Below are 16,901 nucleotides of genomic sequence, written 5' to 3'. Positions count from 1 at the left end.
GGAGGTGGTAAAGGAGTCTTTGAGGGAATTTATATTAGACTGCAACTTCTTCATCAATAGCACTTGATGAGAAGTTGGTTAAGGTTCAAATCCAGGTTTGGATTCAGATAGGAATGAAATATTATATGAGGGACAACATGGTTTTGTGGAGGATAGGTCATTTAAACACCTTCATGACTTATGGGCCGTGCTGTAGAATTTTCAATAAAGAGGGAGCATATGTGCAGTTACAGAACTGGTAAGTATGGCAAACTCAGGATACTGCTTGATTTGAGAAATTGCAAGGGTTAGAGATTGATATTGCATGGGAGGTGGTAAAGGAGTGTTTGAGGGAATTTATATTAGACTGCATACTTAGACAGGAAGATAAATCAAGTTAAATGGATGAATAATCAGTAGATACCAAATTTGTTGAGAGAATTCAAGGAGAAAGGTGATTAGCAGTCGCATGAGCAGTACAAAGCACAGGCTAGAAGAGCAACCAGCATGGTAAGGAAGGCATGAGATGAAATTAGCTGTGTAGGCCAAAAGTAATCCACAAGAGTTCTTTTGTTATGTGGCAAGTAGAAGGAAGAATAATTTTGATGAATGTTGATAGTAGAGGTAACTGAAACAGACAAAATAGTTGAATTGTTAAGTGATCAACTTGCAAGGGTCATTTGGTTTGGAGTTATTGAAGTAACAAGAGAGGCAAGGGCTGACTTGGAAATAGATGAACTGGAGGTGCATAGAGTATTACAAGAATATTACAGACCCTTGATGTGAATACAGCTTTGGGATTAGATGATATATTATCTTAATTATTACGAGAAAGTGCTAGGAATTGGCAGTGCCTTTGACTACATTGATTAATTTAAGTCTTAGCTCTTGGTTGATCCCAAAGGAATGGAAAGAGGAGAACATAGTTCCACTGCATAAAGTAGGCTCCAAGACTACTTGAGATAGCAAATTATTGACTGATCAGAGCTCACAAGTGGTCAAAGTATTGGAGAAGTTGGTTAAGGTTAAATTTCAGGTCTGGATTCAGACAGGAATGAAATATTATATGAGGGACAACATGTTTTGTGGAGGATAGGTAATGTAATAGTGTATATTAGTATAATATATAATATAATAGTGTAAGCTGAGTTAGATAAAAGTAATTGGCTGCGCGGTGATACTGTTAAACTTTGTAGTCTATTGACAGGATACTGCATGGAATTATAATAAATAAATTGCAGCAAATGTGGATGGTTATGAAGTTGATGTGGATAAGACACACTGACATAGATTAGGTATGCCAGTGGTTGTGCTGTGGTAAAGCAGCATTATTAAAGAATCATGAAATTTCTATAAAAAAACTTACCTTATTAAAAAAAAATGTTCTAGTTATACATCACTTCAGTCCTTTGTTTCCAAGATGTAAGCACTACATAAATTTGGAAGAGTCAGGCATATTATTATTATTATTCGTGACACCTCCAAGGAGTCCACAGACTCATCGCGGGAGGACACCTATTATACAACTCTCCATCTCCACCACTACATCGATCCTCTACTACCAATCATCTACATCAGTGCCATCTACTGCCCACCACCACAACTACTAGTATTTTTTGTCTGTAAATTGCGTGTGTTCTGAAGGGCCGATTTGTCTGTATGCGGGATGAAAACCCCGAGTTTCTGGGGGGAAAAACCCTGCTACCTCCGTATGAGATCAGCTAACTCACCTTCGATTGAAAATATTATTACTGTCTAACAATTTTTAACTTCATCTTGTATTCTTGGTTTAAAAAGGGTGTACACAGAATATCTTCAATACTGTTTTGATTTATCGAGAAGGATAAAAGTAAATATCAGTTTAAAAAAAATGTATATCTTATCTAACAAAAATCACAAGTTATAACTAACTTCCATTCTTGACTGCAGGTAATCTACTGAGTAGAACTAAGCTAATTATACTATTGACAGCCCACACACTTTTGATTCCTATGCAAATTTCATTCAGTGCAGATGTGCCAGCGAATTTTTTCAACTGTTAAAAATTTAGAAAGTCTCTGACTAGTCGCATGTCAAAGTGATCTGCACTTGGGCCAATGCAATTTAATTTAATTTATACATGAATGATATAGGAAACGATCTGAGAGAAAATATTCAGTTGTTTGTTAATTGGCAAACAACTGAATATTTTCTCTCAGATCGTTTCCTTGGTTACTGCAATAATCAATAAAGATTATGTTAAAATTTTTCAGGATGATTTAAATAGACTGGTAATATGTGCTATAAAGTCTAGTTAATAGAAAAGATGAGATATTGGGTTTTATAATATAGGATTTGACACAGAAGAAATTTTTCAGGATATGACAGGAAGAGACAGAACAATGAGTCACTCCCTCCTGGAAATTGGGTGAAAGTGTGGTTAGTTAATAAGAGCATGAGGACAGATTTTTTTTTTTTTTCTCCTGGCTTGGAGAGTGGTGAATGGATGGAATGGGTTACTTGTCAGAGTTAAGTCTTTAGTGTTTTATCAGTGAATGAGTTCTATGACATAATATGGTAGATAATACGAATAATAGTCAGTGTAGGCCTCCCTCAACTGAGCTTTTAATTCCATGTAGATACCCAAGAAAATAATAAAAGGAATAGGAATACTGTACTTTTACATATTTAATGTTTTCATAAGTTAGGAAATTTACATTAAAGATATGTAATATTATTCAAATCATATAAATAATTTTTTTTCCTTTTACAGTTTTAAGGGAGGATTTCAGAGTCATTCCAAAAAATACACGAGTAGCAATGGGAGATATAGCTACTTTAGAATGCACTCCACCTAAAGGCCATCCTGATCCAGCAGTCCGATGGAAAAAGGATGGTGAACTTGTAAACACTGGTACTGGTCGAATTCGTGTTATTGGTCCTGGTAATCTTGTAATATCAGATGTTCGACAAAGTGATGAAGGAAGCTATGCTTGCATTGCAGAAAATATGGTTGGAATAAGAGAATCTTCTCCTGCTATGATGACTGTCCATGGTAAAGCTTTATTCATAATCTGAAAAAAATCCATGTGCACAGTCATACACACACACATATATATATATAATATGCATATACATGTATTTTATTTACAGTGAAAAATGGAAACATCACATACTTATTCATTGAATTAGCATTCCATCCTGGTTGCCTTTTATGTATCACATTGTGTAAGCTGTTATACTCGAATAGCTTGGCTTTTTTGATAAACCTGATATGTTAATCCTGTATACATAGTTTTCTAGGTTTTATCATCATGTATTCTCTAGCAGATTGTGTGTTTTACACATGAAAAATTCTTTCATTTAAAAATGAGATAATGACTTGCATTCATTTAAAATACCTTTCTTAATGTTTCTTTCATCTTAAACAAAATTGAAACTCAGGTTTGAACCTTGTTTAGGTAACATTCAACTAAAGTGTAGTGCATTGTTGCTACTAATTGTACGAAGGTGGAGGTACTTCATCTTCATGTTTATTGCATATTTTTACTGTTTTTATTATTATTATTATTACTTCAAGACCTCATGGAGTCAAAGACTCACCTGGGAGGTCCTTTAATCACACACACACAGCTCATCATACTGTGCCTTGAACACACTCTAACTCCTTGCAGACACCACACTCTCAGGCAAGGCATTCCAATCATTCACAACTCTGCACGAAAAAAACCTGCCTCTCTCTCCCCTACTCACACCCTCTTTATACAGTTTCCAGGGATGACCTCTGGTTCTCCACACTCTCAGGCAAGGCATTCCAATCATTCACAACTCTGCACGAAAAAAACCTGCCTCTCTCTCTCCCCTTCTCACACCTGATTTCCCACTATTTTCTGTGGAACTTCTCCGGCATTGATCCTATAACAACCCCTTCATGCAGTAAAACTTAAATAGCATTAATGAAATTTTCACTCAGCATATTACTGTCAATTGATCAGCATTGATCCTCTAACAACCCCTTACCAACTTGTAGGTCTCTATCATATCTCCCCTATTCCTGCTGTCCACTGGACTCTGCAAATTGCATCTTCTCAATCTTTCTTCATACTCGACATTCCAGAGGTCAGAAACTACCTTAGTCAGTCACCTTTGGACCCTTTCCAACATCTCTTCATCCTTCTGAAAACCAGATGATCAAATCTGGGCACAATAGGTGTGGCCTAATCAAAGCCTTATACAATGGAACAAGAATCTCCCTACTTCTACAAGTCAGTGTCCTCTGCATCATTCTCAGAAGCCTTTCTGTTGTCTTCACAATTTTGGCTATGTGTGCCCTAAATTTCAGATCCTTATCCACTATCACCCCCCAGATCTCTTATTTCTTCCACCTCCAACAATATATCCTCACCAAGCATAAATTCTGCATCCCATCTTTGTTTTCCAAATTTTAAAACCTTACATTTTGCAACATTGAACTCGCATCAACATTTCCATGCCCATTCACTCAATTTATTCAAGTCTTCTTGCAAGGCCACAACATCTTCACTACTCTTCGTAGTTCGTTCCAACTTTGCATCATCTGCAAACAACTGAATATCTCCATTCAAATCTTCACCAATATCATTAATATACAAGTTAAACAGTAATGGCCCTAAAACAGACACCTGAGGCTTTCCACTAGTGACTTTCCTTTTCCTGGATATCGCTCCCCCATACACAACTTGTTGATACCTATCAGATAGCCAGTCTCCAATCCAATGCACTAATCTAATATCCAATCCCATCTGCTCTAGTTTGACTATTAATTTATCATGAGGTACTCTATCAAAAGCCTTTGCAAAATCTAAGTATAGTACTGTGTATCCTTCTCCTCTGTCCAAGGAAGCAGTCACTTTATTGTAATAAGTAAGTAGACTACTAAAACATGACCTCCCTTTAGCAAATGCATGCTGTCCATCAAAGATAACACCATTGTTTTCAACCCAACTCTGGATCCTGGTTCTCACAAGCTTCTCCAACAACTTAACCACAACACCTGACACACAGATAGGCCTATAATTTGTTGCTTGAGTTCGATCACCTCCTTTTATGAAGTGGCACAATCTTGCCCTCCTTCAACTCCTTAGGAACTTGACCAAGTGCAAGACTCTTATTAAAAAAATATGTCAAGGCAGGTGTCAACTCCCTGGCACATTCCTTTAGAATACTAGGTGATATATTATCAAGTCTCACAGCCTTATTAACATCTAGTTTACCCAACTCTCCATATACCTCTTGCTCACTTACAGTCAGTCTCTCCTCCCCATCATCTACTGCTCTCAATCTCTCCATGTAGTTCACATTCACAAGATTCACATGAAAGACCTTTATGAACTGCTCATTAAGTATTTCTACCACACATTCTGCAACAGCTGTCTTTATACCATTTTCTCCTATCAATGTCATCCTTCCATAACCATTCTTTCTTTTGCTGGCTACTTATTGAAAGAACTCCTTAGGATTATTTTTGACTTCATTAGCTAACTGCTGTTCATACCTCTCTTTAGCTACCCTGACCAACCAAGTCTCCCTCCTTTCCTGGTCTGTAGACCTCATGGAATTGGTTATTTCCACTTCTCTTATGCTGCCTCCACAATGCCCTCTTTCTCTGTATCGCATGCTTAATCTCTTTATTTATCCATCTCACACCTACCTTATTTAACCTTCTCATCTTTGGAATACATTTCGACATTGCATCTACTAGATAGTTTTTGAAAATCCCCCAAGCTGCATTGATCTCTTTTCCAGCTAACTCCTCATTCCATGCTACACCTACAAGCTGTCTCCAGAGCTTCTCATAATCACCCCCTTTGTAATTCCACATATACCCTTTTCTCACAGAGGTCCTCATACTGCTGGCAGCCACCTCATGGTCACTCTCACCATTTCGTGGATGATTTGACACCTCATTTATAATTACATCCTCTGATGAATTGACCAAATCCAAGATCCTCAATCCTTGCGTGCCCTCTGTTACATACTGTCTGAGGTAGTTATCCCCCACAAACTCAAGAAACTCATTTTCTTTACTTCCAGTTGCTATCTCATCATTGCAGTCTATATTGCCATAATTAAAATAGCCCATAATGATCAGCCTTTTCTTATTTGCTTGGCTAATTTGATTATGCATTTCATTATCACCACCACCATCCACATTACCTGGTCTATAACAACATCCAACCAAGTATTTGATTCCATTGACCTATATCTCACACCATACTGCCTCAAAACCACTGGCACTATTTCCCCTCTTACATCTCTACTTTATATGGACATAACTCTTTCTCTATCATCAATAGCACTCCTCCTCACTTTTTACTCCTTCTATGCTCACAAAAAACATCGTACCCATCCATCTCTATTCTTGTCAGGATGTTGTCCTCTTCCAACCATGTCTCACTTATTCCGACAATCTTTGGGTGAACTGAAGCAATTAATGCAACTTTCATCTGCCTTGTTTCTTATACTTCTAGCATTTGTATACAAACAAAACAGCTCATTTCTGTATCTACAGCTAGTTCCACTGATACCACCCACTCGATGTGATCTCTCCATGCTCGACTGGGGCCATTTCCCTTTCTGCTTATTCATTTTAAAACCCTTTTCAATTCCAACTGTTTCCTCTTGATCTCAGGTTGTCCCATTCCTTTCCTCTCTACACATGTTTTAATTTAGTATTATATTAAATATAATATCTTAGTTTTTATATTAAAGCAAAAGATAAAAACTAATCTTTTTTTTTTACTGAAAATATTCTTTAGTGTTAATCCTATAAAACCCCCTTAATAACTATTATGTTTCCTATTTTTTTTTTATCTATCAGCTAATTTTTGAAGCCTACAGACCATCAATTTGTTTATATAGGGGGCATTCCACAGCTTGCCACAATTGTTGTCACTCTTCTCTGGATTCTCTTCACAATTTCTTCATCACAGTGGAATCTGGGAGTCCAGATCTGTGTGCAGTAGGCCTTATATTAATATATATAATAGTTGGCCACATTTGGCCTTATATTAACATATAAGGGAACAATAACCCTCTATCCCTGATTGTTAGTATGTTCTTCAACAACCAGCAATCTGCTCTTCTGTTTTGGTTACCTTCACAATATGTCCTCCAAACTTCAATTCTCTTCCACAATCAAATCCGGGTCCGTGGCCTCATCAGTTTCCTGCAGTTCAGTTCCATCAATATAGTATATGAACAAAGTGCATTACCTTATACTTACTTGGCCACATTAAACTGTGTATGTAAAAAGTATGTATAATGAATACAGAATACTTCTCTAGATTATGGCAATCTTGATTAACATGATTAAATTAAAACATTCTATTTGTGTGTGTGTGTGTGTGTGTGTGTGTGTGTGTGTGTGTGTGTGTGTGTGTGTGTGTGTGTGTGTGTGTGTGTGTGTGTGTGTGTGTGTGTGAATGCTTGCTGAATAATATCAACTAAATGTTGTCAATTTTAGCACCATATTTCTTTTCTTATGTATTAGTGGGTCTTTTAATTGTCTTTGTCATTATTATTATCATGGAGTCAAAAGATTCACTATTGGGGTCCCTCTGTCACATACAGTTCATCAAACTGCATTTTAAATAGTCTCTGTACTCACCCACACTCTCAAGCAACATTTCAATCTCCCACTATTTTCCATGCAAAAAAAAAAAAAAAAAACCCACTCTTCATCCCTCATGCCTTTTTATATAGTTTATGGAGATGACTCTTCTTTCTCCCACTCCTTCCCTCATCTTTGAAAATCATCTTGTACATTAATCTGGTAATAACTTCTTACTAATTTATGTCTCAGTCATATGCTCTTTCCCTTTTCTTTTCTTCTTTTCCCCAAGACTTGACAAATCGTATTTCCTTAACCTTTCTTCATGTTCAACATTCCAGAAATGGAAACCATTCTATGTTCATACTCCCTGGGATGTTGGCATTGAATTAATGACAGCCCATCAGTTCTGTCAATATGTGTATCTAATTACTTTTCAGATTATTATTATTATGATCTCTCCATTGAGTCTGACTTATAGCGAGAGGCCCATGCTAACCCGTATTCACACAATGCCTGTTATACTTATCCATCAACCCATCAACTTATCCATTGAAAAATTAACAAAGTACTCATGACTGCCTCAGGCAACCCGTTTCATGCATTCAAAAGCAAGTAAAAAAAAAAAAAATCTAATTTTCACAGTTTTTCTACCCCTTCAGATAGTTTCCAGGGTGATCTCTTTTTCTCTGCCTTCTCGCAATGTATCCTTTTAGCAACTTGTTTCTCTCACATTCCTCTTTTTTGCCTGTCAGCCAAATTTTGTAACTCACAAGCAACCTTCACTGAATGCTTCTTGTGCTTGTATAGAGCATTCCTTGGACTTCCTGTCATCTTGAAAATTTCCCTCTCAGATCCTGTCCACTGTGTCCAAATCTCATCATCATTAATTTTCTGAAATGCCCCTCAAAGGATGTACATTATCCTGTGACAGTATTACATGATTAAGTTTACATTATTACTAATGTGGCAACCATTTTCCTACATAGTAGTCATTCGTCAGCACTCCAATATTGTCAAATGTTACAGTATTTTTCTGTCTTTTAAGGACTTCCTGACTGTATAAAGCCACCTAGAGCTTGGTCTCCTCAGAATATTTTTCCATCTTGTCATTAAACATCAGTTTTGCTAACCTTTCTTCTCCCATTCTGTTGAAGTGGCTACAGCAACTTAGATTAGCTTACACATTCTTGAATGCTAACAGGTCAAGTTCCTTTCTAATGTCTTCATTTTTAATATGATACTACTATTGATGATATTAGCAACCCCCCCCCTCCAAAACCACATACACCAATTTTTCTTAGAACTCTAATATCTGTGTTCTTTAGCCTTTCAACTGTTTTATTTGTAAACCAACTCTGATTTATAAGTTAAAGTAGGTTTGCAGTCTTGTATACTACTAGTTTAGTGTTTTCACTAATTTATCTCTTATACCATATAATTTTTTTTGGCATATTCTAATTGCCCATTTTCATATTTAATTTGCCATCCTCACTAAAAATTGTGGTTAAATAGTTGAAATATTTTACTTATTCTATAGTTTCTTCTCCATTGATAGCTCACTGAAGTTTTCTGTATTGTTGGCATTTTCATAGTTTTGATCTTTTTTTACTAAATTTGTTATGGCTATTATTCAGTTTAGTTAAAGAATCCTGAAGACTTGCACTGCATTTTTTTAGGAGAAAAACATCATCTACATAAAGCAGAGGGTTTGACTTCTCTGACTTGATGTTAGATTTAATGCCAGTTTTCTTTCATAATATGATCCATATAGATGGGTGAATTATTATTATTGTCATCATCAGCCTCCCTCCACCCATGGAGTCAGCACTGAGACTCAACTCAATGTGGGAGGCCCCACTCTCACATGCACAGCTCATCATACCTTGATTTAAATGCACTCACTCTCTGCACTCACCACAATTTCAGGCAGTGCATTCCAATCATCCATCACTCTCAACACAAAAAATCTACTCCTCACTCTCTTTGTTCACACCCTGCTTATCCAGCTTGTCTTCCTCTTCCTCCTTGTCTCCAGCAGTTATATGAAAAATTCATTCCTATTAATCTGGTAATTACCTCTTACCAACTTATATGTCTTGATCATGCCCCCTCTTCTCCTTCTTTCCACTAGGCTCATACTCCACATTCCAGAGACCAGTAACCAACCTCGTCAGTTGTCTCTGATCCCTCTCCAACAACTCATCATCCTTTTGAAAACCAGGCAATCTAATCTGTGCACAGTAATCCATAAGCAGTCTGATCAAGCTTTGTACAGTGGAATCATAACATCCTTATTTCTATATAGCAGTGATGCCGATGGGTTTTTCTCTGCTGCATTTTCCTTACAATCCTCATTCTCCTCATAATCTGCTGCATTCTCCTTACAATTTTAGCAAAATGCCCCCCAAATTTCAGGTCCCTATCCACCATTACCCCTAAATCTTTCTTCTCCTTCTCTAAGGTATCCCACCAGTCTTGTACACTGCATTTTGTCTTTGCTTACCAGATTTTAAAACCTTGTGCTTTGTTACATTGAACTGACATCCCCACACACTCGGCTAGTTTATTCAAGTCCTCTTGCAAGGCTACAACATTTGTTCTACTTCGCATAGCTTTTCCCAATTTGCTTCATCTGCAAACAACTATATATCACCATTCCCAATGTCATTTACATACAAATTAAACAACTATGCCAAAACAGCCACTGGGAAACACCACTAGTGGCTTTCCTCTTCTAGGATATTGTCCCCCCCATATACAACCTCCTAATACCTATTGGACAGCCAATCTACCATCCAACCCCATCTTTTCCAATTTAATTACCTGTTTATCCTGTGACAGTCTGGCGAAGATGTTTGCAAAATTGAAATATACTACTGTATATTAATCTTCCTTATTCAATGCATCTGTCACCTTGTGTTAAAACATGATCTTCCTTTTAGCTAATCCATGCTGTCCATCAAAGAGAATGTTGTCATGAACCTAGTTCTGAATCTTGGTTTTTGCTAGCCTCTCTAACATGGTTACCACAACTCGAGACAATCACATTGGCCCGTAATTCAAAACCTTAGTCTTATCACCCCCATCTCTTTTAAACATGGGTCACAATCTGTGTGTGACTCATGTTTAAAAGATAAGTTAAAGCCATTGTTAACTCCCCAGAACATTTCCTCAAGATACATAGTGATATACCATCAAGTCCTGTGGCCTTCTTGACATCAAGTTTACTCGATTTCTCATATACATCCTGCTCACTTATCATCAGTCGTTCTTTTCCCCTTCCTACTGTTCTCACATTGTACATTATGTTACATTCACAAGAATGGATGGAATGCTTAAAAGAATTGCTCATTTGACATTTCTTAATATATCCTCTTCAGTGTTTATTATTCTACCATTATCACCGACCATCATCATCCTTCCATCTTCATTCTTCCTTCTACTGGCCATATATTGAAAAAAAAAAACATTCCCTATGATTTCTTTTGGTCTAATTTGCTAATTGCTGCTCATACTGCACTTTTGTTATCCTTACCAAGCCAATCACCTTTCTTGCTTACTCTTTGTACTCCTCATGTAACTGATCATTGCCATTACCTCTACAGACATCCAGTTTACACCTACATCTCCTGACCTTTGGAATACACTTAGGAAGGCAACATTGAGAAGCTGGAGTGTAGAGAGCATATGATGGAGGAGGGCTTGATAGTGAAATAACTGAAGATGCATAAGGAATTAAGTAAACTTGATGTTAATAAGGCAGTACAATTTGACAGCATATCACCATATGTCCTGAAGGAATGCTGTAGGGAGTTATAGCACTCTTGGCATGCCTGTTTAACACGAGTCTTGTAACAGGACAGGTCCAAAGGGGAGTAAAATTGTTCTGCTTCACATGGGGTAGGAGGATAAGACAGAGAGTGTAAATTATAGGACATTTTCTATGTCTGGTTAAGGTGTTGGACAGGTTGGTAAGGGCTAGAATTCTGAATTGGGTTGATAATAATGATATTCTCTATGATAATCAATATGGGTTTGTTAAGGGCAGTCCATGCTTTAGCAATATACTTTTGTACTATAACAAGTTGACAAATTCACTATATAAGGGAGATGCATATACAGTTATATTTGAATTTTTCAAACCAAAATAGATGAGATTGGATAAGAGACTAGTGAACTGGATAGCGAATTGTTATCTGATAGGTATCAAGATGTTGTGTATGGAGGGGGGGGGGGGAGAGTGTTATCCCAAGAGAGGAAGCTCACTAGTGGAGTGCCACAGAAGTCTGTTTTGTTTGGAATAGGCTTAACTGGAGGTATACAGCTGTTTGCAAATGATACAAAGTTGGAAGAACTATGAGGAGCAGAGCAGATGTTCTGACCTTACAGGAGCATATCAGTGGACTGTAAGTGGAGCTGCAATTTAATTCTGTAAAGCACAGGGTTATGAAATTTGGTAGGCAAGAATAAGATGCAGAATATACAATTAATGAGGAAATATTGAATGAGATGAAAGAGATAAGAGATGGTGGACAGAGACTTTTTAGGATCACAATTGTTAGAGCATGACAACAGATTATGGCAATAATGAGCAGGACCTTGACATACAGGAGCAAAGTGGTTATAGTGTAGAGGGATACAAGGATAAAAAAAAAGGCCATCCCTGGAAGGGGGGTGTGAGCAAGAGAGTGAATAGTAGGTTCTTTGCCTAGAGGTTGGTGAATGAAATGTAATGCTTAAGTGTGTAGTAAGTGCAAAAACTATGAGTGGAGGCATAGCCTGATTATCTTCTTTTTTGAGGGGATTAGAGTTTGAATCTCCCACAATATGTCAAAATTTTGACTCTGGAGTTTATGATGATTGTAATAGTAACATAACTAATAATCTATGTAAGCTTTCATATCACACAAAAAAAATAATAATAATGCTATATGGACTAACTTAAAAATATCATACATTATTGAATTTTCGTATATAGTTTATTGCTTCTATAGGCAAGGATGTGCATGCCATGCACCAGCTGGTTAGTGTAAGTGCAGGCCAAGTAATGATTATGAGAGACTTCTTTTATAGAGATATAGATTGGAAAGAGGTAAAGGTCCATAATTAGCTTAATTAAAGTCCATAATTGATTCTTATAGATTTTTCAGTGCAGAGTTCAGAAAAAATAGTAATAAAATCCATCACCCACCAATTTTATCCAATTTCTAATTTTATCGTTTTTATTAGTAATATTTGGATTTAAATTCAGTGCATTGGTATTTATTTTCATTCTCCTTTATTACAGCTAATTAGTTGTATAAGTGCTTTTTTTGAAGTGCCTTTTTATGGTAAATAAAGAAATTTCCATGAAACTTCTCATTCTTAAGATAGGAGAGGGAGGGAGGAATGCAGATAAAAGTGTAGGTGGCTACTTTGAATCTGATTCGCCGAGATAACGGATGACTTTCCTGTTGTCACAGACACATTTTCTTCTGTGATTCTTTAGTTGAACTTTAGTCGTTGACTATTAAGGTTATCATATTTCTGAAAGTTTTCACCTGAACTTTTTTCACAGACCGATTTAAACGACTTGTTTAGAGATTTGGGTCTTCCTAAGGAATCTGCAGAACTGCTGGGCTCGAGACTAAACGAAAAGAATTTGTTAGCCCCTGGCACTTCTTTCTCATGGTTTAGTTATAGAGAAAGAGATATTCTTCCTTACTTTTCAGAGGAAGGTGATTTACTTTACTATAGTGATATTCCCGGACTGATCAGCAAATTCAACATAAAATATGAAGTCATTGATTGGAGGTTGTTTATCGATTCTTCAAAAAGAAGCCTCAAAGCTGTGCTTCTCCATAATTACAATAAGTATGCTTCAGTATCAGTAGCACATTCCATGCATTTGGAGGAAATGCATGGAAAATTTAGCCTTCATTCTCAGCAAACTCCACAAACTGTCGATCATGGATCGACACTTTGCGGTGATCTTAAAGTCATACCTATGATTTTGGGACAACAAAGAGGATACGCCAAATACCCTTTTTTTGTGCGAGGAGGACAGTGAAGATCGAGAGTAACATTGGATCAAGAAGGAATGGCCAGAAAGAGGCGCATTAGAATCTGGAAGTAAAAATGTGTTACACGAAACTTTGTTGCTCAGGAAAAAATCCTTTTATCCCCACTTCACATAAAGCTAGGGTTGATGAAGCAATTTGTCAAGGCTTTGCCAAAAAAAGGAGAGTGTTGTAAATACATCCGTGCAAAATTTCTGGGATTATCTACAGCAAAATTGAAAGAAGGTATTTTTATGTCCAGACATCAGGAAACTTATGAAGGATAAACTGTTTGAAGAAAAAATGGCAACTGTTGAAAAAGAAGTGTGGAAAGCTTTGAAAGAGGTGGTGACCAAATTTTTAGGAAATTACAAGGACCCCAACTATAAAATGAATGTGGAAAACATGCTACAGAAATTCAAGGATTTGGGATGTCTCCCATGAGCTTAAAAGTGCACTTTCTCAACTCTCATTTAGATTACTTTCCTGAGAATCTGGGAACTGTCAGCAAAGAGCAAGGAGAGCGATTCCACCACGACATTAAGGAGATGGAAAGAAGGTATCAGGGTAGATGGAATTTCAACATGATGGTGGACTATTGCTGGATGTTGCACAGAGACCACCGGGAAAAGAATTTCACAGAAAAAGTTCAAAAAGAAAAAGACACCACAACGAAATATAAAGTATGTACTAAAGATTAATCTTTAATTACTTGAATTAAAAATTTCTTTTTCAATACTTCTATTCCAAAAATGTTTACAGAAAATTTTAAATACTGTTATTTTACTTAATATAATGCATTTTAAAACTATTTTACTATAATATCGAGATCCATTTTGCGAAAAATCCTTACGTAATAGAGAAAAATGGAAGAGATATTTGAAATCAGCTGTCAGAAATAAATCAGAAACAGTAATAGTTTTTAGACAACTTTCCTTGACTCGAATTTTGCAGGCCTGTGTAATCAGTGTTTCTTCTACTGGCCACGTATTGAAAAAACTCCCTAAGATTTCTTTTGGTCTCATTAGCTAATTTCTGCTCATACTGCACTTTTTCTACTCTCATCAAGCGAGTTACCTCTCTTTCTTGCTCTTTGTACTCCTTGTCTAACTGACTGTTACTATCACTCATCTTATCCTGTCTCAATAATGCTTTCTTCTTTTAAATTGCATGCTTCACATCTTCATTTATCTATTTCATGCCTACCTTATTTGACCCTTGGAACACATTCAGACATTGCCTCTGCCAGACAGTTCCTAGACAGATCCCAAGTGACATCAATCTCCTTTCTTTCCAATTCTTCATTTCATGATATAACTTGCAGAACATGCCATCTTCACTAGACACAGAGTTCATTGGAGAAAGACAAGAGTTCTTCACAAACGTCAATTTCTCATGGAACGCCTTTATAAAGAAACATGTGAAACTCTACTTCATTCTCCTAACTTAAACAGATCCGATGGCTTACGTCTATCCCCTTTATGGGAGATAGTACTTTACAAATCAGCTAATCTTTCCTAACTTTTTATTGTATTGATTTTTTTTTTTTTTTTTTTTTTTTTTTTTTTTTTTTTTTATTTAGGATAGGTATTGACCTTTTTAGTTATTTTACACCAGCTACTTAGGTGGCACTTTTTGGAATTGTCAGTTATTGTTTAATTTGAGTTTAATGTACTGAAGATGCCTGTGACACACAGGCGAAAATTATACTATTAAATAATCTTTGTACATGAGTTTTTTACGTTATTAATTTGTATAGTTATGTGCACTGTGTTTCTTGGATTGACCCTTTTTTGCTGCACAATTTATTTATTGTCTCTCTTCCCAAATAAAAACGAATTTCACATTATGTCAAATATTTATATTTTTTAAATAACATTTATTGAAATAAATATGACATTTTGCTTCCTTTCCTTGCAAAATAACATTATATGGGTCGCACATTTCAATTTTAGGAACGATTTTTTTAATTTTTTTTATGAACAACAAATGGTGTTAAACTGCATTACTCGTGGTTTCCGATTGTGAGTCTTTTTAATTTATATCCAATGGTATTTTATCAGAGATTGTATGCCTTTTTCTTTTGCTTAAAACTGCAACAGTACAATTACTTTGGAAAAATAGCAAATTCAAACAAAAAGAAAGTGTGCACATGTTATCTAGCAGTATATTTGTGTGTGTGTGTGTGGTGATAATTTTTGGAGGGGGGGGTTAGCCATTAAAGGCAAATTAATTCTGTTATGAAAATTTTGGAAATAAAATTTCATTTTGACACATGCACCTACACATGCTTCAAAAGATAAACTGTAGGGAAAATATCGCTACTTCGAAACTGCCGCATAATATCAAAATTAGCCGAAAATATGTACATAACAACAGTTGACTTCATAACTGCCATTTATTTTGATTTGTAGTCAGTGATTTGGGGGGGGGGGGGGGGGAAACCAAGAAAGTTGAAATGCAAAAACCTACAGATTACGTTATAAAAATTATGCATTACATGATATGATTCAAGATTTACGTATGATAACTAACCTTCGAACTAAGAACATATTCGAACATTATGAATAAAATAGGAAACTTAATTTGGAACAGATGGAGGCTGTATTCATTTTTAGATTTGGATTTTCATGAATTTATAAAATAATTGTTTGACAAAAATAATTATCTTCAATCAAGTTCTTGGAGAATTTTAAAATGTATTGGCGATTAAAATAATTAGCAAAAAAATTGATAGTGACATTGATCTTCCAAAGTGATACAATATGAAGTGAAGAAAGTATGAAAGGATTTCTTATTTTACGCTGGCATTAAAAACTATAATTATACGATAAAAACAAGCAGCAAAAGGAATATAACTCATAGGTATTTAGTCTGATATAACTTAGATTCCGGTTACTGAGCAAACGGCAAGCAATTGCGTTTCTTGCTGTAGGCCACAGAACGTAGCTACTACGTATGCCAGGTAATGTAGATAAGTGTACTTTTCAGCGTGAAGGATTATCGTACTTTTCTAATGGACATGACGGTCAAACTACACTTTTTATCCATGTTCTTTCAGCAGGTGGACAGAATATTATCCAGGTTTGCTGGACGTGTATATAAGTCCAGCAAAGAAATGGTATGCTTACATACATGAATTTTATGGAATACAGAGTTCCTGTTAGTTTTATATTCTAAGGAAAGAACAACGTATTTCAAATGGAAGCGGGAAGCCTCACAAATTTTTCAGCGGCCTCTAGTTTTTATATTATGAATTTAATATTTAAAAATAAGTATTTTATTTTGCAACTAAAACTACGCTTGTTTTT

At 36.0% G+C, this 16,901-nt stretch overlaps 1 protein-coding gene across 3 annotated transcripts in view; it reads left to right on the top strand.

The window, feature by feature from the left end:
• The window catches only part of LOC150107214 (roundabout homolog 1-like), a 742,051-nt gene that overhangs the window by 239,248 nt on the left and 485,902 nt on the right, over positions 1 to 16,901 (top strand). For all 3 annotated transcript variants that reach the window (XM_090391071.1, XM_090391072.1, XM_090391070.1), the window contains exon 3: positions 2,732 to 3,013. In XM_090391071.1, the coding sequence (XP_090247197.1) occupies positions 2,732 to 3,013 (282 nt within the window). The remainder of the gene's footprint in view (positions 1 to 2,731; positions 3,014 to 16,901) is intronic.

This window comes from Typopeltis vanoorti, chromosome 4 (genome assembly GCF_054136105.1).
Source record: "Typopeltis vanoorti isolate ZY-2024b chromosome 4, IOZ_Tvanoo_1.0, whole genome shotgun sequence".
Lineage (NCBI taxonomy): Eukaryota > Metazoa > Arthropoda > Arachnida > Uropygi > Thelyphonidae > Typopeltis > Typopeltis vanoorti.
The sequence above is the reverse complement of the archived record's forward strand: the minus strand, read 5'-3'. Positions and strand labels throughout refer to the sequence as shown.